We start from the raw sequence: 24,545 nt of genomic DNA, 5'->3' as shown, positions 1-24,545 counted from the left end.
AGGCAGACAACCGAATACTTTTGGAAATAGTGTGTGTGTGTGTGTGTATATATATATATATATATATACACACACACACACACACACACACACACACACACACAAACAAATAATATACAGGTATATTCACACACACGCAAATAAAATACAGGTATATTCACACACACACACAGACACACACACACACACACACGGAAGTTCACGTTTACAGCTGAAACGTTGAAACAGTCAAACACCAGGGCAGAGCTTGATAAATCTGTTTAGTGAATCAGAGCATAGTATTCAGGTCAGGTGACAACACTGCTGCAAACTGTTTTAGGAAGAATCTCAAACGGCTCCCCTTCTCTTCACAAAGTGCAGTATGTAGGTCTTAAAATAAAGGCTACTGCATCTAAACTGCTCTGGATTCAGCCTTGTGTGCACAATTCATACTGGACATAAAATGTAATATTTGGATGTTAAAGCCAAACTTTCATAACTCAGTGCACTATGTAGAGAGCAGTGAGCTGCTTGAGATTTCGTCTGAGGATTTTCTGAGGTCTGATCTTATTGATGTTTAATATTGCCCATTAATGGGCTGTTTATGTTGCAGTTTTCAGCTCTTTACCTGCTTGTTTTATGTTAAAGAATGTTAAATATTGCACTTCAACAGTAACTTGCATCTGTTAAATGACTTTGTTTAACTGAAACATGAAGTGACCACTGGAGTTACCTACTTTTACTAAAATAAAAAAAAAATTAATAAAGGTTAATATATTAAGAGATATGAGGCTTTCTTCCGACAGTAGCGATATGGTATCATTTCTTAAAGCATAACCTTGATGTTTGTCAGGGTGTGTGATTAGAATGGTACCCCACTATTTCAGTCCTCAGGATCAGATGCAGGACAAGATGTGCACGATGTTAAAACAGGTTTCTGCCCTTTTAGAAAGTTTTGGTGGGAAGTTGTTTAACCGTGGTACCGTGTCACTACAGTGTAATTTTTTCTTTTGTCCTGTGCTAGTTTATGCTTCTGCTACCTCACTGCACATTTGAAACCTGGCACCCTTCACGAGTATGAAGCTAGCAGGCAGTCCTTGCAAAGTTGGCGTGATTAGCTACGGCCTGCCTTATAATGTCAGATGTACTGGAAGTGCGTATTGTGGTCACATTGAAGGACACCTTGCGCTGCAACTCATACATGGCCTTTATAAAACTCAGCCTTAAGCGCAAATAACAGTGATCATTGTTATTCCAACAGCCAAAGATAAAGGTTCCTAGGTGGTTCTTGGCCTTGATGAAGGGTAAGAAAAGTCTTTAGAGCCGTTACATTATGTTATGGTCTTTTAAACTTTTAAAAGGTTCTTTGAAAAGGTTCAAGAACATGCTTTCAAAGACTTTAATGTTCCTCCTCATTTAACACACCTGGTTCTACTCTTGGCTAATTAGCAAGACCTTTTGTGATTTGAACTCGTTTTCAAACAAAAAGTGAAATTAAGGTCACGTACCTAAAAGCAATTCTAAACATTTGCGTTCTTGTAAATCCTAAAAGGTACCATGTTTGGGATTTTCAGCAGTTCGTGTATCTCCATATGTTGCCTTCATCTATAGTTATTTAAAAAGGAAAAGTAAATTACATTGCATTGCTAATGAAGTCTAATTTAAAGAAGATATTCTCTGCACTGGAACACAAGTAACCATTATTAGTAATCTAATGAATACTCCTGAGATCAGAAACCACATACACAGTTACTTATGCGTTTGTGATGTTCTTGTTGTTTTGCTGTCCTGTTGAGTCAGAACACATGCTTTTGTCATTTTGACATTATATAAAATACCTAATACTTTGAATGCTTGTTTACTACAGCGATAACAATGAGAAAATAGGTAATTACTCAACATGCTTTAACCAAGTCATCACACATTTGATCAAGTAAAATTAACTATAATTTAGTAAACAGCAGCAAAGCAAGCTTGTCTGAACCTGAGTGTGTGAGTCACTGTCTCCAACATTTTTCAGGTCAAGCAAATACATTACATAAGGGAAAGCTATGGCTCTATCTCTCTGTCTCTCTCTCTCTCTCTCTCTCTCTCTGTGTCTCTGTGTCTCTCTCTCTCTCTCTCTCTCTCTCTCTCTCTCTGTGTCTCTCTCTCTCTCTCTCTCTCTCTGTGTGTCTCTCTCTCTCTCTCTCTCTCTCTCTCTCTCTCTCTCTCTCTCTCTCTCTCTCTCTCTCTCTCTCTCTCTCTCTCTCTCTCTCTCTCTCTCTCTCTCTCTGTGTAGTGAAACCCTTGTAATCCAGCTGACACTGGTGCTGAGTGGGTGTTTGAGTGTGCCACACTTGTGCGAGCCGTCTCTTTCTACAGCAGCGTGCTCACAGTCAGTGCAGTATGTAGAGTGGATTGTTTTACAAACCACTATACTTCATTGCAGTGCCCTGCTCGACTTAGAGAAACACTGCTGTGTAAAAGACTTCTATCCTGTAAAAGATTTATCCACAGTTTCCCTAAATTTGGCCAGTTTGATCATTTAACCATGAACCCTAAACACAAAGAAATTCTGTAGGATATTTAATAAAGTGTTTAACGGAATGATGTTTAATACAGAAAATATACTCTGGTCTGGCAGTTTTTGTTACAGTAGTGTCAGTGAGCTTGTGTTCATTGATGGGATCATGAACTCAGAAGTGTACATATGAAAACCTGCAGAGGTCAGACAGAAACTGCTATGAAGATAATGATCTGACCAGGATACACATTCTGCAGGGTGGAAGTGATCACAGATTCAGAGGACCCTTAACCTGCAGCCTGTGTTCTTTGAGCTTGGTACTAGTACTCCTGATAAACTGTGTCTTTAGGTTTTACAGTGCAAAAAGTAATATAAAAGCTTAGCACTTTGAGGTACATAACCTCAACAATTAATATATTTTAAACACACACACACACACACACACACACACACACACACACACACACACACACACACACACGTTATACTTTGGGGAGAAAAGTATTGGGACACCAACATATTACACCTACAGGAGGTAATAGGCATTAATATGGAGTTGGTCCCTCTCTGCAGCTATAACAGCTTCCATGCTTTTCATGGGCTGGAGGTTAGGGAATCAACCTTGTGACTGGAAGGTCACTGGTTCAATCCCCTGAGCCGACTGAAGAGCCCTTGAGCAAGGCACCTAACCCCCAAATGCCCCCCTTGCCCTGTGGATTGGGCTGCCCACTGCTGCAGGCCAGTGTGCTCACTGCCCCTTAGTGTGTGTGTGTGTGTCCAAGAGTCATCCTGTTAGTCTGCTAATGGTTAGTTAGCACATGACTGCACAATGCAGAACTACATGCACGCAGACTGTTACGACAACTGCCCTTAACACCAGGTCAACATTGCTGAAGACTGCAATGGTGTCATGCCAGACTTTCATGGAGTGACTCAGAATGGCAGTAGGTCATCTTCAGTGATGAGTCCTGGTTTTGTCTTGGTGGAGACGACCAACGAATCCGTGTGTGGAGGCACCGTGGTCAGCAGCGAATGGATGTTGTGGCACTGTGCCACCAGGAAAAACACCTTAGTGAAACAAACGATGGCTGAGATAGAAAAAGTGAAATAAAAGATAATCAGAAAACCAAAAGACACTTCCTCTGTGATTTTAAAGGAAAGACAGCTTTATGCTCTTTGTGGAGCAAACACTTTTGTATGGCTTGGAGCTATTCCTTGTTTAAGCCTTCTTTTTGGGGCAATTTCTCTCTTTTGTTTTTTCACCCCTATTTTCTTTTCGTTTTCCTTCTTTTTGTTTAAATACCCACCTGGGCTAATTACCATACCGGTCACCCCTCTATAAAGGTGTGGCAAAGGGCTGCTATTTGCTGTGGCCTTAAGTAGAGCAATCCACAGGTGTGCCAGTTTGAGCCTAATCAGCCTGAGGGCTTCTGGGAATTGGAGTTCCCTGAACTTGTGGTGCCTCACTGCCGTCTCCTTCTGCTGCTGACCGGCAGACTTATCCCTGATTGAAAATGTGTGGCATGCTTTTGGACACACAATCAACACTCCATCCCTACTGCAAAATCTTCAGGAATTGTGTGAGAATATTCAAGTTGCATGGGATGGTTTATCGCAGGGCACAGCTAGGAACCTCTACAACTCCATGCTGAGACATGCTGCAGTAACAAACATGCTTAAAATTATCAGCTAGTTCATATCAATGAATAAAATGTTAAAGTTGTTGTTTTGAAGGGTGGTTTTGAGAACAAGTAGTCAAGCACTAGATTGGAAATACCAATGGGTTTTCAAAGCCTGTCCAGTGCTCATTCTAACATTCCAAAAATTGATACATTTGCATTAGATGCGTTTTTACACCTCTAATATTTTGTTTTTTGGTTGACTAGTTTGTCCCTAATGTGTTGCATTGCTTAAGAACACTGGCCATCTATCAAGAGCAACTACAATATAAGGAACTGGAGGGGAACACAGATTTGCGAACTGCAATGTTGGTTAAATTGCTGAGGAGAAAAATAAATCTCTGAATAAAAATAAAACCCTGAAACCCACTATTCCTACGTCTGTGTTAGCTGCACAAGTTTCTCACTGATATCAACCACTTTTCTCATTTTAAGCCTCGAAGAACAGCATGATTAGACACTCCAAGTAAGGATGGAATACCATAGAGACAAAGAGCCTCTGTTAATTACTGAGACACGGGAGTGGATAGGGGCTGTTATGTTGCTGCTTGTTTCCACAAGCAGAGCAGTCTTGCAACATGGGAATTCATTAAGTACGCCAGAACTGAACTCCTGGCCTTCTCTTTTTATTCTCTCTATTCCTTAATGTGTTTAGGTTCACACATTCATATTATAGCATTTTCTCTAAGCTGAAATAACTCTTTTACCAAGCATGTCATTGGTGATGCAGAGACTCACTTGATGTCCCTGTAATCTCTATATAAAATAACTTCCATGCTGCCTTTGTTTGACACTGTGTTTCTGAGTGAGCATGCACACACATTCAAATCATAATTTAGATCACTACAGAAATACCTCTTACTGATTTGTTTCATTAAAGTGTTTGTGTACTTGCTCAAAAAGGTAGTTTGTGGTAACAGCAGTAGCTGTTTTGCATTGGCATTGAAGGGTTAATGACCCTGTTTACTTTTTATAAGATGCAGCTCCAGATGTACTTATGAAATGGCATTATGAAAGCATTCTTACTTGCTGGGGAACTGAATTATGGAAGAATCAGATCCAAGCACAATCTTTAATGGAAAGTGTCGACCCCTGAGGAACCTCACCAAGACAGGACACATGCATTGCTCATTTTAAAAGTTAAAGCAGTCCACAACACCACAATTATGAACTCAATGAAGAGAGGGGACATTCTGGAAACTCATTTTGTGCAGAAGACACACTTCTGGGCAGCGATACCTGGGCCCTCATTTGTAAAGCATTCATATACATTGATTTGATCTGAAAATGATCACATGAGAAACTTCACGTTTAGTCATTTATAAAATGTGAATTTAATATGAAAACGTGTCGATGAACATAGTTTTGTAGTCTGGCATATGAACAGCAGTGCCAGAGCGCTACAGGCATTACAGTACGTGATTTGTGAACATTATATTTCTACAAATTAGTTGCACTCAGATGCTGGGAACCCAAAATTCACGTAATATTTTTTTTGTATGATCTATAAATGAAACCCCAGCTTCTTGACGACGGTCAAAAAGCATTCTTAACATCCCACATTGTACGGACTTTGGATGGAATTATGCTACACATTTCCATTCAAACAAATAATGTCAACACACTGCTGCTGTCAGAACGAAACCTCGTATCTCCATTTCTGTAGTTTTTCAGTTTTTTACAAAATTTGAAAATGCCTGTTGGCTTTTACACTGTGTATAAATTTCATGATGAATAGACCAAAAGAAACAGCCAAAAAAAGACTTGGAGAAAAGTCTGGTTCCATTGACTTACATCAAGAGTAATTACAAGTATATTTTTTGTTCTTGTGTGAAGTCATTTTGGAGATACATGATTTTGTTCTGACAGCAGTGATATATAGCTGTTGTTACATAAACAAATTAAATACAATTTATTTCAGTTTGTATGTCACAGGTCCTCTTTGATTCCATGTTTTGCTTGTTCTCACTTTTCAATCTAGACAGCTTGTTTTGACCAATAGTTTACACACATTACTCATGCTGCAATTGCACTCCATTCTGGAGTAGCACACATGAAAAAACAGCCAGGTTGAGAGCTCATGGAGTGTTTTCTAACCCAAAAATAAAATGGTACACTTTCAGTCTTTGCTCATACTGAGAGATTGCCAACTGAAATAGAAGTGCCCACATGAAGGGGATGTATTATTTAGAGTGTAGTGACAAAACTCAGCGCAGTAGTGGGATATCTAAATTTAGACTTGTTTTGCACTTTAGCTCTTTCCTCGCGTTAGCTAGACGACAAAATTACGTCTATGCAATCAAGCCTGACTCAGAGAGGTATCGGTGCCTTGGGTGATCGTTGTAATTTGCAAATACTTTGTTTTGCTTCAGTGTGATTCCACTCAGTTTGCTCTCACTGTTATAAAAAGCTTCTCCTATGGTGAGTCGATGTGAGATTGGATCTTATTATATCTTATTATGAGATAGGATCCCTTTCATAGTTCATATTCCCCTGCACATGACAGATACTCCTGTTGCTAAAGCTAATGCTGACGTCACACATGCGCAAGAGAAGCAGTCTGCCTATGACTGTTCAGCAGTCGACTATTACAGCTCACTCCCTCCACTCCACAGCTCATTCACAGAAAATCACACTCAGCCAGCATGAGCTTGGCAGCCCTAACACTCTCCTCCAGCAGCCTGCTACACTGTGGAGTAGGTAAGAAGAATTCTGTTCAGTTCAGGTCAAATCAGATTGACTCGCATGGCACTTTATTACTGTGGATGGTTTCAAAAAGCAGCTTTACTGGATCTTTTGTCTATTCAAAGGGTCTTTTATTTTGTTCTTTGTGAAGATTTCATAGTGGGCTGTACAAATTATTCATTTATAACTCCAGCATGCTGATCTGTGTTGTTAAAGGAGAATGTGATATTGCATTGAGTGCTGGTGGAGGTTGTTCATGCTATGAAGTTGATTAATGTTCAGTTTTCAGGGCTGGCATTGAATTTCTAATATAATAACAGCACAGCGGCAGCTGCTGTAGCACGTTCATTATACATGTGGATATGTTGTTTTTACAGGACCTTAATGAATGTTGGTTCAGGTTTCACTGAAGAAATGATGTTGAGCCAGTTATAAGCATCCTTTTTCTTTAGCTTATGTTGGCGAGTCTGAAAAGATTTCATCTGAAGAAAACCACAAAGGTCTTGTTCTTCTCTTTCCGTCGCCAGGTGCTGCTTGTGTCGCGCAATGAAAGATTCTGGAAATGTTGTTTGAGAGGACTAATGAGTTGAAACTAAATACGTTCTCAGTACCTGCATTTAAATCAACTAGAAGTTCACTGAGCCGTTCTTCTGTTTGCTCTCTCCTCAGCAAATGGAACAGCAGGCAGTCAGCTGTCCACCCCTCGGTCAGGAAAATCCCCAAGCCCCTCTCCCACCAGCCCGGCCAGCCTCAGGAGACGGCGGGTAAGAGCCTTTCATCGTTGAACATCTTGAAACTCTTAACTCTAGCCTTTTTCATTTCAAACCTCAGGGTCATTGTACATTATTTGTTCTGGTCTTAGGCTGTTAATCACTGAGCTTAACCAGTTTTTACTGATGTTCATTTCAGGCGATTCACATGCACTCATTTTTTGTGACAACCTCTTTAAATGCTATCCTAGTGCATTTCATGTGTACAGAATAACTCCCCATACTCCCTGAATGTTTCCTAGCAACCAGAGATGAGCCTCTGGACTTGGCTCCTGTTTCATTACAACTGATTTCAGAGCTGAAGCATGTGGTAGAGTTTGGGCACACTTGTCTTCCACCAAAACCTTAGGAACTGGCCTTTAATCTAAAATGTTATGAAGCTCATTTGTCTAACAGTGTTCAAATGAAAACATACACACACACACACACACACACACACACACACACACACACACACACACCACGGACGTTCCACTGTAAAATTTCTGCATACTTAAAAGATTGATGTGTAAAAAAGTAATTCAGAGCGGTTTGATGAAAAATGCCCTGTTATCGAGAAATGTCTTGATTTGTTTATAGTGGTGATGATAGGAAGCAGGGGTTGTGATGTCTACAACACAAATGTAGCCATTATATTTACTATCCAACACCACCAGTCAATCTTGACATGTCTACTGAATTTTAAATTGTGTGTAAAATACTGGCAAACTAGACCCATGTACCTATCAGTAGAATTTTTAGGCCAAAACTAACATAAAACTGTTGTAATAAAATGTTTCAGATATCAGGCAAGATATTTGTTCCCATTTCATGAAATAGCTTTCTGTGAGAGAGCTTTTAGAGACGCTTCATATGACTGGTTCATGTCACCTCCACTGTGAATACTTGTGACTCATTACGTTTCTCTAGAACAACATTACACATCAAATACTGAATGACTGTTTACATCTTAAAGATTTCATTAGGCAGAATTCTTCAAAAATTGGTGGAATTCCTCTTCAACTGCACTTGAATAATACATTGTTGGAAAAATGTCTGAGAGGAGAATTCTTTTCAACCGAGATTCACCACTTATGTTAATAAAAACTACAAATCAGACATTGATCCTTACTGATAAGACCAGTAGGAATGCAAATACGAAACACTTTAATGGTAAGAAGACGTGACATGTCGCTGCTGTCAGAAGGAAACTTTGTATCTCCTTTTTTTTGTAGTTTTTGTCATAATTTGAAAATGCCTGTTGCCCTTTACATTGTGTGTAAATTTTATGATGAATGGACAAATGGAGAAACAGCACAAAATCACTTGGCAGAAAGTCTGGTTCCATTGACTTACATTAAAAGTAAAGTAGGGTTTTTCCTTCTTCTGTAAAGTTACCATTTTGGCATTTTGGAGAAAAGAGGTTTTCTTCCGAACAGCAGTTATAAAAAGCTTTTAGCATGCTGAGTTTGTGAGATTGGATCTTATTATGAGATGTAAAAAACTGTAGCGATATGTTTTAGCAATTGAGCTCATGAATTACTAACAATGTTTTTTTGGTGAAAGCTGTCAACTGAGAAAGTGATGCATGATATTGTAACAGACTTCCTCAGTAGCTTTGGTTTTCTTCCCCCGAAAACTTTCAGGGATTTTATATTCATATCCAGTGGAATTCCACCAATGTTTGCCATCCAGGCTCTCCTTCAGTCTAAGGAACAATATACTGTAAATTTAGTGCCTTATAGGAATCCTTGCATAAGGCAAAGGAAAATGAAAGGAGAATAAGTGAAAAAGCAGGAGTTTCCAAAACTGGAGTTCAAAAGAGATACACAGAAAATTGGACTCTTAACAACCATGCAAAACTTAGTGGACCACCAAAACGGACCACATCAGATAAGGAGAAACTCAATCTCCATATCAGTTCTGCCTTCCACTGTGAGAAGATAACTGAATGCTACAGGTCTGAAAGCATGTGTAGCTGTCAAGAAGCCCTAACTGAAAAAAGGAAGAGAATATTTTTAAATCAAACAAAGAAGCTGCTGGTGATCTCTGAACAATGGACTGGCCATCATTCAGACAGGATGACAAACAGAAAATGCAACCATTCTAAGACTGACATTTGTAGGTGTGGAAATATGTCCCTGCACATTAAAAAAAAAATCTATGCAGGTACCCTAAACAGAGTGGCAGCTGTAATAAAGGCAACGTTTGGACACAGTCAATACTGACAGAATGATATTTCAGTGGGCTCTGACCTGTACACAGTTGTGTATGTGAACAGTCTATACCTCCCTGGCACTGTGGTGCTTCCAGACCTCTCTACTGTTGTGCTCCTTTTGAGCAAGTTAAATACAGCTTTTGCAAATATAGGTCAAACTCATCCTCTGCTTTTGCTGAAGCCTGTGAAAGAGAACAGGGGCACAAGTCCAGAGTCTGTCTTAGAAAATGCAGGTCACCCAGATAGATACAGTGTTTAGTTGGTGCCTCTAATGCTGACTTTGAATATCAAATTATAGGAAAAATTGCTTTTATAAACACTTTTATCCAGGTAAAAGTAACATACATGGAGTGATTTACATACATGGCGCAGATTCACAACTTCACCCTCTAGTCCGTTGTTTAAAGCTTTAATGAAGGGGAGGGGACGGTATTCAAGGTGTAAAACATTGGACGAGATCTTCAAATGTCAGTTTTAGGGCTATGCTGAGAGGAACAGGATGTGACCATACATGGCAAGCAGTGAGGGCAGGAAGCTTCACCTCAACCTGCTCTCGTGCTGAATTATTCTTAGCATGTCTAGGCCAGAGCGTTTCCATGGAAACTGCTGTTTTTTATTTATTTTTTTCCCTATATGAAGTGGCTGTCCTGTGGTCAGGGTATGAAATGTAGAGCATCAGAAGGAATAGGAAATAGTAGAGCCCCTCTTGGACCAACTCTATGGAAACAATGGAAGATGAGCAGCGGCGTTCTGTGCGTTTTATTTGGAAAATGTTTTGTTAGATGCTTTTTAGACTACTAAAAACAATTTGTTATACTAACAGACTTATTAGACTTTACAGAGGGTGAAAAACAATCTTAACACTACAGAGATTTTAACAAATGTTTCGGTAACAACAGTTTTGGTAATAGCAGTTTTAACCAGTTTTGAGCAGAACTTAAAAATGCTAGCCAGTATATGACTAACAAATATAGCCTTGAATATAATTAACTTTGCTTAATACACAAAGGTAATTGTGAAAATACTTTGTGTTACAACCTGATTTTTAGACTTCGGGACACATTTACTTCAGAACAATGGGAGCCAACTGCTCACCATGTGGCCATGAGGGACAGGGATGCAGTCTCAATTCCTGCTCTAAAATGCAGGGGCGTGGCTAAAATAATCCTCCACCTATGGACAAAACTCTTGTTAGTGATGTGAAAAAGTGGGATATTTTTTAAAGCATTAATCTTAATTGTTTAAAAAATTAAACTTATCTAAATCGTTCAACTTTACAAGTTAAAAAAAGAAATGAAATTAAAGCATACATGTAAAATGTAAGTTATTTAGAAAATATGGTATTAGTGTTTGGGACAGACGCCTCCTCATAATAGAAAAACCTTGTAAATGATGAGTTAGTATGTATTTTGCTTAAAATGATCTGTTAATGTAATATAAAAGGTCTGAATACCTAATTTTATTTGTAGCATTTTTTAATGTGAAAGTGTAGTTGAACTACTGGAAGAATTATCCACAAGCTGGAGTCATAATCAGTCTTACGAATAAGCCACAGGTGTGTGGAATGATGAATTGGCAGAGCTGGAGCTGACCAATCCAATGCATGGAATCCATGTGATGTCATGGTGTCAGTCCCTGCTGAGACATTGTGAAATTCTTATAAAAATAAAAGCTAACAGTAGACAGATAGCCATAACTGCTATAAAAATGGGTACAGATTTTACAATTATAAAATAAAATAACAAGCAGATAGATACTGCCTGCTGTAATGCCAGTAGTGCAGTTATGCTGCAATATTTCCTCTAGGATTTTTTTCAGACTGTTCTTAACAGTAGCTCACCCTAGCTAACTGGCACATTACAACGAGCAAGTAGCACAGAATAAAACAGATGAACAGTTCCTTTTGACCAACTATATTTAAAGTTCAGGTCACCATTTTTTGTAAAATGTATAACTGAACTTAATAACATTGCAAAATAAGGTCAACCCAAGCTCCTCATGGGGTGCTCTGTTATATTGAATAGTCCAGTTTCTTCAGCTCAACACAGCTCTGCAATGTTCGTGCACTTCTTTTAACCATCGTTTCAAATGAAAAGCCCTCTGCAGAGATTTGCAATTCTACTTTATGACATTTCATAAAATTCTAAAAATATATAGAGTAAACACTCTGCAATACAGTGTTGTTAAGGAGACTTCACACTTTGGGCAGAGTTGAAATGGCATCCTCTGACTTTTCCTATCTGTCTTACAGAGTTCTCAGCACAGTGGCTCCTCTCTCTCTCTGGCCTCTACTAAAGTCTGCAGCTCCATGGATGAGGGCGATGGCCCTGGCAGTGAGGGTAAGAAAACACTGCTGAGATTTCACCCTTATCACCATCGCCTCTCATCACAAGACTGTGAATCAGAAGTGCTTTGTGTGTCAGTTAGTTCAAAAGACTGTGGGACTTCAGCATTATTACTGTTTAACAGTGAATAATGATTAGAGCAAAGGAAAGTAAACAGAAAACTCGAAAATAAATCAAAATAAAACAATTCCCAACACCATGTACCTAAAGTCAATCTGAATACAGTTTAACCAGTTATTGCTTTGCATTGTTACAACAGCACAATCTGATTGGTTCAGAAGTGTTAAGCTGTGCTGTTATTTGTGAGAAAAGCACACTTTCATAATAATATTATGCTGAGCACCAGTTGCAAAATAATGACTGTAGCTAAACATTAAGTGCCATTAAGTATATCTCCAAAATGATGACTTTTCAGGAGAGGGGATAAAACCTACTTTATTTTTAATGTAAGTCAATGGAACCAGACTTTTTTTCCCATCTAATTTTAGGTCATTTCTTTTAGTCCATTCATCATAAAATTTACATACAATGTAAAGGGCATCAGGTATTTTCAAATATTGTCAAAAACTGAAAAAAACGTCAAAATTGGAGATATGAGGTTTTCTTCTGACAGTTGTGATATGATATTTGACCTGCAGACCATTTGGCCAGATTCTGTAAGAGAGGGTAGCAGTGGACCTACGGCGAATTCTGAACCTGTCAAAATGATCACGAATAGCACCATCTTTTGTCCTATTGCTTAAAGAAAAAGAAGATTGTTTATAAGTTTAGATGATTATAGGTGTCTTTCAGTAATATCAATGACTAACAGTTTGTTTGTTTCCTGCTGTAGCTGAGGTGGTGGAGGAGAGCCCTCAGGTTCCTGCCTCTATAGCAGAGCGATACAAGGTGGGGAGGATGATTGGAGATGGAAACTTTGCAGTGGTGAGGGAGTGCGTGGAGAGATCCACTGGCCGGGAGTATGCCCTCAAAATCATCAACAAGGGCAAATGCAGAGGGAAGGTGAGACAACTTTAAAGGAATATTTCAAATTTCCAAAAATGTTTCCCGTTCCTGAAAACAGTCATTTAGCCAATCATGTTTGGTGTCTGAGATTAGCTGCAGGCTGTAACGATCCACAAAATTTGACATGGTCAGTTGGTGGTGTCAGCTGGTGTCAGATCAACACAAGGTGCAGCAAAAAATGAGTGCCTGACAACATGCAGTAACTTAATATGGTAACAGTCCATTTTCAGTTTCCTAGAGCTCTTAACATTAATAAAGCAACCATATCCTACATGTTGCTATTTTTTATCTATAACATTTGCATTCTTTTATGTACCGAAAACAGTCATTATTAATTTTTACATGACTGTTTAGATCAGTATATGAAACCATAATCCAATCTCTAACGTAAGATATGTCCACATATTTAGGTAGTTAAGAGTAGTTTGATGCTAAATGCTCCATTCTAGAGAAACTTAGAGTTAGAATTGGTAGCAGTCATGGTGAAAGTAACACACTGATTTCTTAGATCAAAGTAAGGTTTAGAAATCTGATTAAGAAATCCAATAAAGAGAGTTGGATTTTAGCTCAGTAATCAGGTTTCTCAGTCTGTGCATTTGCAACAACAGACCGCTGTACTGGAAATATGCGAGCAAAACACTTTTACAGCAACACTGAATCCAACTACATGCTTGACAGAATAAAGGGTTTAAATGTTCTTCATCTTCTACAAGATGCGTGTTCATATTTTTAGGTAAAGCACCGCAATGTTTTTTTTTAAAGCTGCAGCATGAAGTTTGCGTTTTAGGCTGCATTTACATGTCTTCTTCTGTGAGTTTATTGGCCGGCTACAAAGCAGAAAACTGAGTATTGCCTGACTTATATAGACCCAGAGATTCCACATTATCTGATTAACCAAGTGCATTTGAACACAGATCGGATTACTTACAAAATCAGATTTTCTGCAGTTATCAGATTATTAAGTGCATGTAAATGCGCTCATTGTCTGTTCTGCGCAGGAGCATATGATCCAGAATGAGGTTTCCATTTTGAGGAGAGTGAAACACCCCAACATTGTCCTGCTGATTGAGGAGATGGACACTTACAATGAGCTCTACCTGGTCATGGAGCTGGTGAAGGTAACTTTTTTTTTTTAATCTGATGTGTTTATAATCCTACACAACAAGCCATTTAACTCTAATGAACTCTTAGTTCCATTGTGGTTACTGAATTCATTGTACAACTAGTCAGAAAAGCCTTAAGATTAATAACTGAATAATAAATCTGCACTTTAGATGAGTTTGATTGAATTTTTGAGATGATTTACATTGTATGCTATAATGTTTATGTAAATTTTAGTGACATGCCTCAAGAGCGGCTGCACTGCCCCTTCCTGTGTCCCTGATGCAGTTTTCTAATTTTGAATTGTATTTACACACAGGGAGGTGACCTCTTTGATGCAATCACGTCCACCAATAAATACACAGAAAGAGACGCCAGTGGCATGCTGTATAATCTGGCCAGCGCCATTAAATACCTGCACAGCCTGAACATCGTGCATCGGGACATCAAACCAGAGAATCTACTGGTGGGTATTTCTCCATCACAGCTACAAGGGCTTAACTAAATGAGCAATGCTGTAAGTCAGTGGTTTCTATTCCTATTCCTGCTCAGTGTCACTGTCCTGCACATTTTAGAGTTTAGAGTCTATTGCAACTAATGAGCTAATGAAGTCCTTTATCTTGTTAGAATAGGGGAAAAAAACATCCTGCAGGGCAGTTGGACCAGGATGGAAAACCACTGGTTTAAGAGACAGAAACAAAAATGTAAAAATATATTTCTTACAAGGCAGAACAAAATAAGCAGAGTTTAGTCATAGATAGCATTTTTATTTATGTGGTTGAATAAGTGTTTTGTAACAGAAACTTATTGATATTGCAGTGAGACAACATCCTGAATCACCTACTCCCACTGAAGAGAGAGAGAGAGAGAGAGAGAGAGAGGCATACTATTAAACCTAGTCTGAGTTACCTCATCCATTAACAACAGGAAAAGGCTCCTAGAAATACATGTACTACTGTACATGCAAAGTGCACTCTTATGATGCATCAAGTTGCAGGTCAAGTGCTTAATGTCTAAAAGAACCAACATCTTAATACTTAATTATTCTCTCTTGCTCACCTTCATCTATGTCTTATATAGTGCTTTTGTTAAATAAAATTCTTCTTCTTCTTAATAATAATAATAATAATAATAATAATAAATAATACTACAACACACATTTTATAAACTGCTTATCCTTCTGGGTTGCCGGGGAGTGGGGGGGCAGGGTGCTGGAGCCCATCCCAAAGGTCACTGGGTGGAAGGTAGATACACCCTGGACAGGTTCCCAGTCCATCACAGGGCAGACACACACACACACACACACACACACACACACACACAGTCGCGCCTAGGGGCAATTTGGCATCTCCAATAGGCCTGACTGTCAGTGCACCCAAAGGAAACAGACACAGGGAGAACATGCAGACTCCACTCAGAAAGGACCCAGCTTGTCTGGCGGGGACTGTGGCCACTGTGCCACCGTGAAATCATAAATCATAATAATATATGTACACAAAGCCTGACTATTTGCACTCTCGTGTGTTCCTGGAATGAAAAGGAGGCAGAATTGTGATAAACTGTGTTGCAGGGAGAAGTTTTGAGTAGGGATATATTGTGTAATATTAAATCTGCACTACAGAAGATGTTTTAAATTGAGAATAGTATTATTACTGAATCAGGAGAGATAAACATGCTAAAATATAGTGCACATGCATGCGTTGCTGTGAGCTTATTTAAAGTCTGAAATAATAATTTAAAGATTAGAAGCTTTGGGTTGGATTTTGCTGTTTTTGGACCATGTCATCTTTCCTCAAAAGGATGGTCCAGTTTGATGTTTAGGTCTCAAATGTTTTGACCAAGTTCTCTTTCAGCACTGTTTCAACACGTTTGCCATCATCAGATTCATCCATTCGTGGGGTCCAAAGCACAAAGAGCTTTACAAAATGTTGCTCTGTACACTTCCACAAGAGAGGAGAGGTCTTCAAATCCCCAAACCTTATATAGTGTAGCTTTAACCAGAAAATGAGTATAATTTTCCATTGCCTTAGTAAATATATGTACAATATATGAACAATAACAATTGCTAAAGGTTGAACAGCATTCTCTACAACAACAGCATGTGTGTTTGAGACTGAGCCAAAATGCCACACTATTCACAGTACCTAGAAACATCAAATTACACAAATATAATCTGCATAATAATAAATAGTAAACAAATTTGGGTTTTTTTTTGGCTAACCTAGTTAAATAGAAGTTAAATTACTAATGCTTTAAACCATAAAAATCATAAGCTCATCTTTAGTTATGATCTCAGCAGCCTACAAGCATCATTTTTCAAACAAATATCAGATCGGAGAGGCATGTTCTTCCTTGCCCTGGAGAGATTATGTAAGCCCACTCCTGCAGCATGCACAGCCCCTGGAGCTCAGAACTGGCACTCATCACCGTGCACACACAATCTGTGATAGTACTTTGGTGACAGTGGCTTGGAATCTAATGAAGAGATGAAGGACTGAGGAAAAGGTTGACTGTGTAGAATGATTTGGCCTTACATACTTATTTGCATTGATAATTTCAAAGTTATTACAATAGATTTAAACATTTAAGGTGCAATGTACAGCTGACAAACTGTGACCTGGAGGGCTTCATAATATTGCGTTTTAGAGATAAGGATGCAGAGTATCACTTATATGTGGTGGCAGCTTATTGCCAAGTACATGGTGCAGTGCATTAGTTTTCCCAGTATAACTGTAACACAAAATTCACGTATGTATTTGTGGGTGTATGTACATGTTAAAGGTCTATGAGCACCAGGATGGCAGTAAATCTCTGAAGCTGGGTGATTTTGGCTTGGCCACAGTGGTAGACGGGCCTCTGTACACTGTGTGTGGCACCCCGACGTACGTAGCCCCGGAAATCATCGCAGAGAGCGGGTGAGTCACTCTCTCCTGTGGGCCTTACATAACACAAACACTTGTTCATCACACTTAAAGAGCAAGAGAGGCAGGGAGCACGCAGCAGGAGAAAGATTCATTTAACTCATGTTCTGTTTGTACTCAAAAAACTTACCTCACACTGGTTTATGTGCTTCATACTTAATGAATTTCTTAATGAATGAATGTTTGAGGAGTGCTGACTTGGTGATTAAGGTGTTCTCTACTGAAAACTATTTTTTTGAAATTATACAAATATATTAAATCTGTGGCAAACAATAGAAATAGAACTGTGTGCAAAAGTTCTGGTTATATTACATATTTTGTGGAAAATAAGTGAACACATCAAATACAGGGGACACACGTCTGCATATTTTAATGCATAATTACTTTTCATTGTTTATACCTCGTGTTGTGTACGACTTTGTTCATATAATATCGCATAAGCTATATAAATCATGCATACATTGCTAATTTACAGTATACACTTTATTTCTAATATTTGGTGTAGTAGTGATGTTTTATGGTCATTTCATTACTTTTCTAAAATATACACTTTACATTTCACACTTCATGACTAATGCTAACACTTTGGTCATTTTCAATTACTGGATCTTTATTAGGTCAAAAATGAAAGAAATAATATATTTTTTATTATTAAGATTTAGCATGCCCCAGTCTGAATGAATGAATGAACAAACAAACAAACAAACAAACAAACAAAAAACAAACAAATAAATAAAGATAGATAGATAGATAGATAGATAGATAGATAGATAGATAGATAGATAGATAGATAGATAGATAGATAGATAGATAGATAGATAGATGCACATGACTGATTGAATGGTGTTTCTTGCTTGACAGATATGGCCTGAAGGTTGACATCTGGGCAGCTGGAGTCATTACATACATCCTGCTGTGTGGTTTCCCTCCGTTCCGTGGGTATGTCGTGCATGTTCACTTCAATTAAGTATAAATCCATTAAGGTTGATGTTACAACTTGAATGTTTCTCGGTCTTGTCCTAGAGGCTGATTTCCAAAGCACTTCTCTAAATGCATTTAAAAGACAAGGACAGGTCATTTAAAGCATATGAGAAGATTCTCAATTCTCACAGCTGAACTTCAGTATTGTGCACCCTCTGGTGGCCATATGATACATTGCTGCCAGACTGTTTATAGCTGTCAGTGCTCCGAGCTGGTGTTCAGAAAGCAGTACTAAGGCTAGTTTCTTAAAGCTTTATGGAGGTTAATGAGGACAGCCGTCATAACCTCGTTATACCCTCTCGACCTAACTTGCAGTGTCTGGCTAGTAAACTTCCCCATGCCTCAATCTCAAAACAATAGTCTTGGCATAACTCTTGGGCTAAACATTAAAGCATGTCAGCCTCCCAATGACAGACAGCATTTTGTTACGTACACAGCCAATGGAAAGTGTGAAGAACCCCACATGGTACGTCATTGCCTTTTGTGTAAACAATGGCAAGAACTTGCATTTATTTTGCATTTTGTATGCGTCATAACTATAATGCCTGAGTGTTTATGTTGCTGCGTTTCAATGCATAAAAACATAATACAAATAAAAAAAACTAAAGAATTTGTCGGGTACAGTTATTTCACAATGATCAGATAAGTGTGACGGATGAGTTTATTTTATATTATTGTTTATTTTTAACTGTATTACAAAAATGCATTATGCTACTTTATTAAGCTTTGTTAACTGTGCTCTTTAAAACAGAAAAAAAATGCTATTAAACAAAGTCAACATTATTGTATATATTTTTCTTTATCATACAGTGAGATGATGGCTTTGTGTTTTTGATTTCAGTTTACAATAAGTGGAAGGGTTTTCTTTTTAATATTGTTTATAGATCATACATATTTCCTGGCTTTAGCTTACTAGCACTACTCTGAATTGGCCCTAAATTTTACTACAGTAACACCCACAGATAAGATCAGTAAAATGACAAAATGGCACATAAAATATTTTGAGGATCACTGGAGCAGCCAGTTGGGACCAAGCCTGGGAAGTTTTTTGAGGGTTATGAGTGAAATAAAAATCTGGGCCCAGAGTATACATTTACGGTTTTGGGCTGACGCTCTTATCCAGAGAGACTTACAATTTGATCAGCTTATACAGGCAGGTGAAGGTAGTGTTAGGAGTCTTGCCCAAGGACTCTTATTGGTACAGTGTAGGGTACTACACTTATACTATATGGATGCCCTGAAATGATAACTTTCAGGAGATCTTTATAAATAAAGCTGATTTAACACCGGAGCTTATTGCTAGGTTTAAGTGGTATGTTGGACACCATTCCTGATCTAGGATAATGCAAGGAGGTTTTATTTCAAGGAATTTTGGACCATTTCTGTTGGTCTTTTCATCTTGAAATGTTCACACAAAGTAAAGAACAGCTAGTATTTCCAAATTCTATAATGGCAGGATTGACGATGTTCTGAATTATTCATTACTAAAGGCATTGAAAGCCTCACTCCAGATGGTCTCTAATGAAAAACTGTCTGTTCAGGAGCACTGAGGATCAGGAGGCACTGTTTGACCAAATTCTCATGGGACAGCTAGATTTTCCCCTTCCATACTGGGACAATGTCTCAGACTCAGCGAAGGTACGTGTTGTATGTTGTACACAAACTGAATAAAAGAATTACTTACCTCCAGAAATCTAGTTTCTGTATCTTATGGCTACCATTCTCCAGCAGTTCTTCCTTACGTGCAAAAAAGAGTAACAGGTATGAAGCTTTGAACAGAATGAACCTTTGAACCTTGGTGTAATGACCATTTCTACTGTTCACTCTGCAGGAGCTCATAACCTGTATGCTACAAGTGGAGGTCAACCAGAGGTACACGGCTCTGCAGGTCCTGGACCATCCGTGGGTCAATGTAAGACTTCTCTTAATCTATGCCTCTTCATTTTTTGAAAATATCTAAGTGGATGCACTGAGTTTAGGGCTCCACAATATATAGCTTTCTAGTAATCAACAAATCAGATTTTGCAATACAGAAGGCCGTAATATGCAAATATGCATAGTTCATGAGAGTTTGTAGATGTTTTAATGAACTGAACAATGCAAGCCAGTTGTTAAACATGTCTTCTAATTGATTCCTCACTGCATTTTAATATATTGTGAGGTTTATCAATCACAATATATAAAGGTATAATCACAATACTAGTTATTTTTCCATATCACACAGACCCATTGCAGTGATTTATAATGTACACCAGCCACACTGTTACTAAGTCTCAAACATTAAATCCTGCTTTTTCCTGCTAGGATGATGGCTTGTTGGAGAATGAGCACCAGCTATCTGTGGCTGGAAAGATCAAGAAGCACTTTAACACAGGCCCCAAGCTCAGCAGCACAGCGGCCGGCGTGTCTGTTATAACAGTAAGGGTTTTTTTTTCTTTTACCCCTCTCTAATCATGAACATACCTGTATGAGCTGGTGTTTTATTCCAGGTTAACTATTATAATAAAACAGCCCTGTAAAAGACTTGATATTGCATGGAATTCATGCAAAGTGGCAGCTGTCTGATTAAATACATGGTGACATTGTATTCTGATGCTAATTTGATGGAATAATAGCATTTTTTAGTTCAGTCTCTCTGCTGCATCTGTAATGTACAGTCACTTACCACAGATAATTCCCTGTGTTTAGAAAACAGCAGAAACCTGTTGACTCAAAATACACAAAGTTAGTGGGTTCTTTATCACCAAATACTCATTCAACTTTTTCAGGTTCAAAGATAAGGATAGGATAGATAAGGAGCTGTAATCTCCTGAGGCAGTTTGGAAAGAGCTACCCTGTAGTGATGTCTCTATACAATAAGAGGCCAGCTGTGAACTTAGGCCTCTGACTTTTAAATGATTATTTCAGGCTTTACAGAGTGACTCACAGCAGTGCGCGCTCACCACATTTAGCATGCTTTTTCTCCAGAATCTGCAATGCTACTTCACTCAATTCTAACAAAAGTCTTACATAGTGCAGCTTTAAATTACAAGCCCTTTATGTGCTGCTCCCTTTTTTTTTTACACTTCACTAGACTTACACAGACTTAATCATGCTGTTTTAGGCTCAAGTCAAACCACAGATTGCTGAACTATACCAACCGCAAATGCAGCAGATGCTGAAAAATGCTGATACATTCCATTAACATATTACAGTGCAGGTACTTTGTCCATATCGTGCAGCCGAATCCTTATTAGGGAACACTCCACTGAGCAGGAGATGAGGAGACGAGTGTGGCTGTTTACTCCATTGTGTGTTCTTTTTGATTCACCGCTGTGTCATCCTGCAGCTCTGACCATCAAGCTTCCTCTCCCTCTTGCAGACTTCATCTCCTGTGCACTGTTTTCCTCTAAAAATCCTCTGGCCGCTATCTCTGCTCTGTTCATTCGCGCTTCTGCTCTCGCTAGTGTCGACTGTCAGCACCGTTGTCAGGGAATAAGCAGCCAGTCTGCTGATGGCCTTTGTTCACACGCAGTCATCCACTTTACTTTGTTTTTTCATCTTCTAGGTTGCCATTTATAAAAAGACATGCAGTATATGCATGTGTAATGCATGCATTTTTTCTTATGCGTGTTACACTGCATCCATACCAATATGTATTCCATTAAGATGTTTTAATTGTGGATGTTGTCATTTCATTAAAACATACAAAATTACGTTTATTACATTGTTCATTTTTAGTTCTGATTATCTATATTAATTTATAGGTTTATTGATTTTTATTTTTTAAGATTTAGTTCCTGTATTATCATTTATTATGTCCAGTACTTGGTTTTGGTCACAGGGAGTCAGCTAAAGGGATGCACAGTGATATTGGAATCATGTTGTAGATATTTGAGGAAAACAAAAAGACCAATATTCCAAACCAGTATTTCATGATGTATTTTATGTGATGCTGGGCTGCTGTGCTAAATTATCATTTCATTCATTTCACTGCATTTGTAACCATCTACAAATACAATGTAATATTTCTCTTTAATGATAAATGAGATTTAGTCCCAATTTATTTATTTATAGCATTATTTTACAGGGTCAGTATTTTCAGATGTAAATGAAAAATGTCTGATATCGGCCAAACATTCCTCTATCTGTGCATCCCTAGTCATGTGCTTGTTTGTTTTTATGTGGAATCAGTAGAATCAGGCCGTGTTAGACACGTCAGAGCCACACAAAACGGTGAAAGTGCTAAAAGTGATCCGTGTTGCACCCGTTTCTCTCTGCTCAGCTGGACGAGGGGTTTACCATCAAGCGCTCAGGGTCTTTGGACTACTCCCCGCATCCAGGGATGTATTGGATAAGGTATGCCCACTACGTTGGAGCACCCAACCTGTCCATGGCAATGTGCTGGCAGTCTCCATCACCCCCTTTTCTCCTTTTTCTTCCACTTCACCTGGTCAACAGGGGCACATGCTTTCTGAGCCACATCTCTGATCTGCTGTTCTCATGCACTGCATTGATTAGCTGCTGCTGCTGCTGTTATGCTCTTTAACAAAGCCTTTTCATCACCAGCTTTATTCACCAATCTGTTTTGTGAGTTTGTGCATTGTCTGGCTGGACTGGATAGTGTCTGTATGTGAAGTGGTGGAATGTAATGCAATACACATTACATTGCGAAAGGATCCTCTCGTGCTTGGTTTGTTGATATTGTTTATTTCTGCCAGAGCTTGGCGAAAAATGTGTTTGACTGCCTGACATGTGGCTTCCTCACACAGCGTGTTTAAAAGGAACACCATACGGGTGATTTAAGATCAGCAAGCATATACAGCACTTTGCAAAAGCCAGAGACCACTCTCTTTGCCTTTATTACAGCTTCCATTTTTTCCCTTCATTTTTTTTAAAGGAATGTCCAGGAATGTTTTCCATGCCTCCAAAGTTGAGGCTTAAAAGTTAGTTGAATTTTCTGCTTCTCACAATACCAAACACATTCAGTTATACTGAGGCCGGGACTCTGGTGTGGTCAGTCCATTGCAGCTTCTTTGATTTTTTTTGACTGCTACATGTCCTTTCAGACTCACTGTTATCTTCACAGTGGAAGGATGGACAGAAGCACCTGCCTGAGGACATTTTCAAATCTAAAGCAAGAATGGAGCTTGATTTTTTTTTTCCAAAGATGATAAAAAGCTTAAAAAAGCATAGAGTACTTTTAATCTGATGACGACGACAGGTATTGGTGGTCTTACACTGTTGCTAGAAGTTCCATTTTTATAAAAAAAAACTTATTTCAACACCGTGGCCATTTTGACTGTACATTAAACATATGAAAGGTGGTCTCTGACTTTTGCACAGTACTGCAGCTATGACTCTGAACACCAGCCCACAAGATCTGCTTCACTCTTTCACACCTCCACATTCCTCACAGTTTTTTGGTGCTTGAGGTCAGTCCACAGCTCACGTTGTGTATGTCTGATGTGCTTCTTTCACTATGTCGTTGTCAAATGTGCAGCACTGTGTGAATTGGTGAATACCAGTCAGAACTGCGCCACTGCCTGAGTAGTGTTTTGTCATATACCTAAATATTAAGTGAGTTATTAATGTCAGAGCTAGATTGTACATATGAGCAGCACATTGCTTGGGATGAGCAAACGACAAGCAATCAGTCAAAGCATCTGGTCACGCAATGATATCTTGATTCTCATTTATAAACAGCTTCAAAAGCTTAGCATTATTTTATTTCTAATGATTTCTCTTGAGATGGCCATTTTTGGACCATTTCCAGAGATGACTGTCAGTTTGTAAACAACATTAGCTGTTTATAATTTTAAATCAAGCACTGTTCAGAGTAAAGGCAGGGACCGTGCAGGTCTTTTAAATCATGTTTTCTGTAAATAGCTGTCTTTCTAAATTAAGTACTAGAGGTACAGATCTAGTCTAGATTTGTGTACATCTAAAAAAGTTACAACATAATGTAATGTGTACTGAGATTACTTTAAGTCATGGGTATTTAATTAAAATTAGGTCCATTTAGAGAAAATTTCCTCAAGCAAAAGGTCCAAAATATCATAATGTCTCACTTGCATCATGATTCAGGGCCATATACTGTAAACTGAAGTAGCCTAGTAGGTATATCAACATCTTATGTAGTCGACAACTGAATATATGAAGTACAATTTAGTAATATTTCAACATTTATCATCAGTTTTTATCTTTTTAGGGCATACAATGTGAAATAACTTCCCTCCGTCTCACCTCGTCCCTCGAAATTAAATAATTCTCTATAGTTTATCGGTTATAGGTCCAGGTCCACATAGGACAGAGTCTGGGTCTAGACCTGGTCCATGGTTAGCCTATTAGTGATCTCTGTTCCAAGTAATCCCACTACCTCTTAAAATATACCCTG

The 24,545-nt window shown here is 38.6% G+C and overlaps 1 protein-coding gene across 3 annotated transcripts in view; it reads left to right on the top strand.

Moving 5' to 3' along the window:
* dclk1b (doublecortin-like kinase 1b) overlaps positions 1-24,545 on the top strand; it is a 60,912-nt gene that overhangs the window by 32,044 nt on the left and 4,323 nt on the right. The window contains exons 6-16 of one of the 3 annotated variants that reach the window (XM_017708615.2): positions 7,519-7,613; positions 12,068-12,155; positions 12,994-13,163; positions 14,165-14,284; positions 14,587-14,733; positions 17,049-17,182; positions 18,050-18,127; positions 19,711-19,807; positions 20,001-20,081; positions 20,474-20,587; positions 22,434-22,507. In XM_017708615.2, coding sequence (XP_017564104.1) covers positions 7,519-7,613; positions 12,068-12,155; positions 12,994-13,163; positions 14,165-14,284; positions 14,587-14,733; positions 17,049-17,182; positions 18,050-18,127; positions 19,711-19,807; positions 20,001-20,081; positions 20,474-20,587; positions 22,434-22,507 — 1,198 coding nt within the window. Of the gene's footprint in view, positions 1-6,755; positions 6,865-7,518; positions 7,614-12,067; positions 12,156-12,993; positions 13,164-14,164; positions 14,285-14,586; positions 14,734-17,048; positions 17,183-18,049; positions 18,128-19,710; positions 19,808-20,000; positions 20,082-20,473; positions 20,588-22,433; positions 22,508-24,545 lie in introns of those variants that run through there. The other 2 variants (XM_017708617.2, XM_017708614.2) reach the window with 2 other exon arrangements.

Source organism: Pygocentrus nattereri, chromosome 17, assembly GCF_015220715.1.
Source record: "Pygocentrus nattereri isolate fPygNat1 chromosome 17, fPygNat1.pri, whole genome shotgun sequence".
Classification (NCBI taxonomy): Eukaryota; Metazoa; Chordata; class Actinopteri; order Characiformes; family Serrasalmidae; genus Pygocentrus; species Pygocentrus nattereri.
Note: the sequence above shows the minus strand (reverse complement) of the source record. Positions and strands in the feature narration are given on the sequence as shown.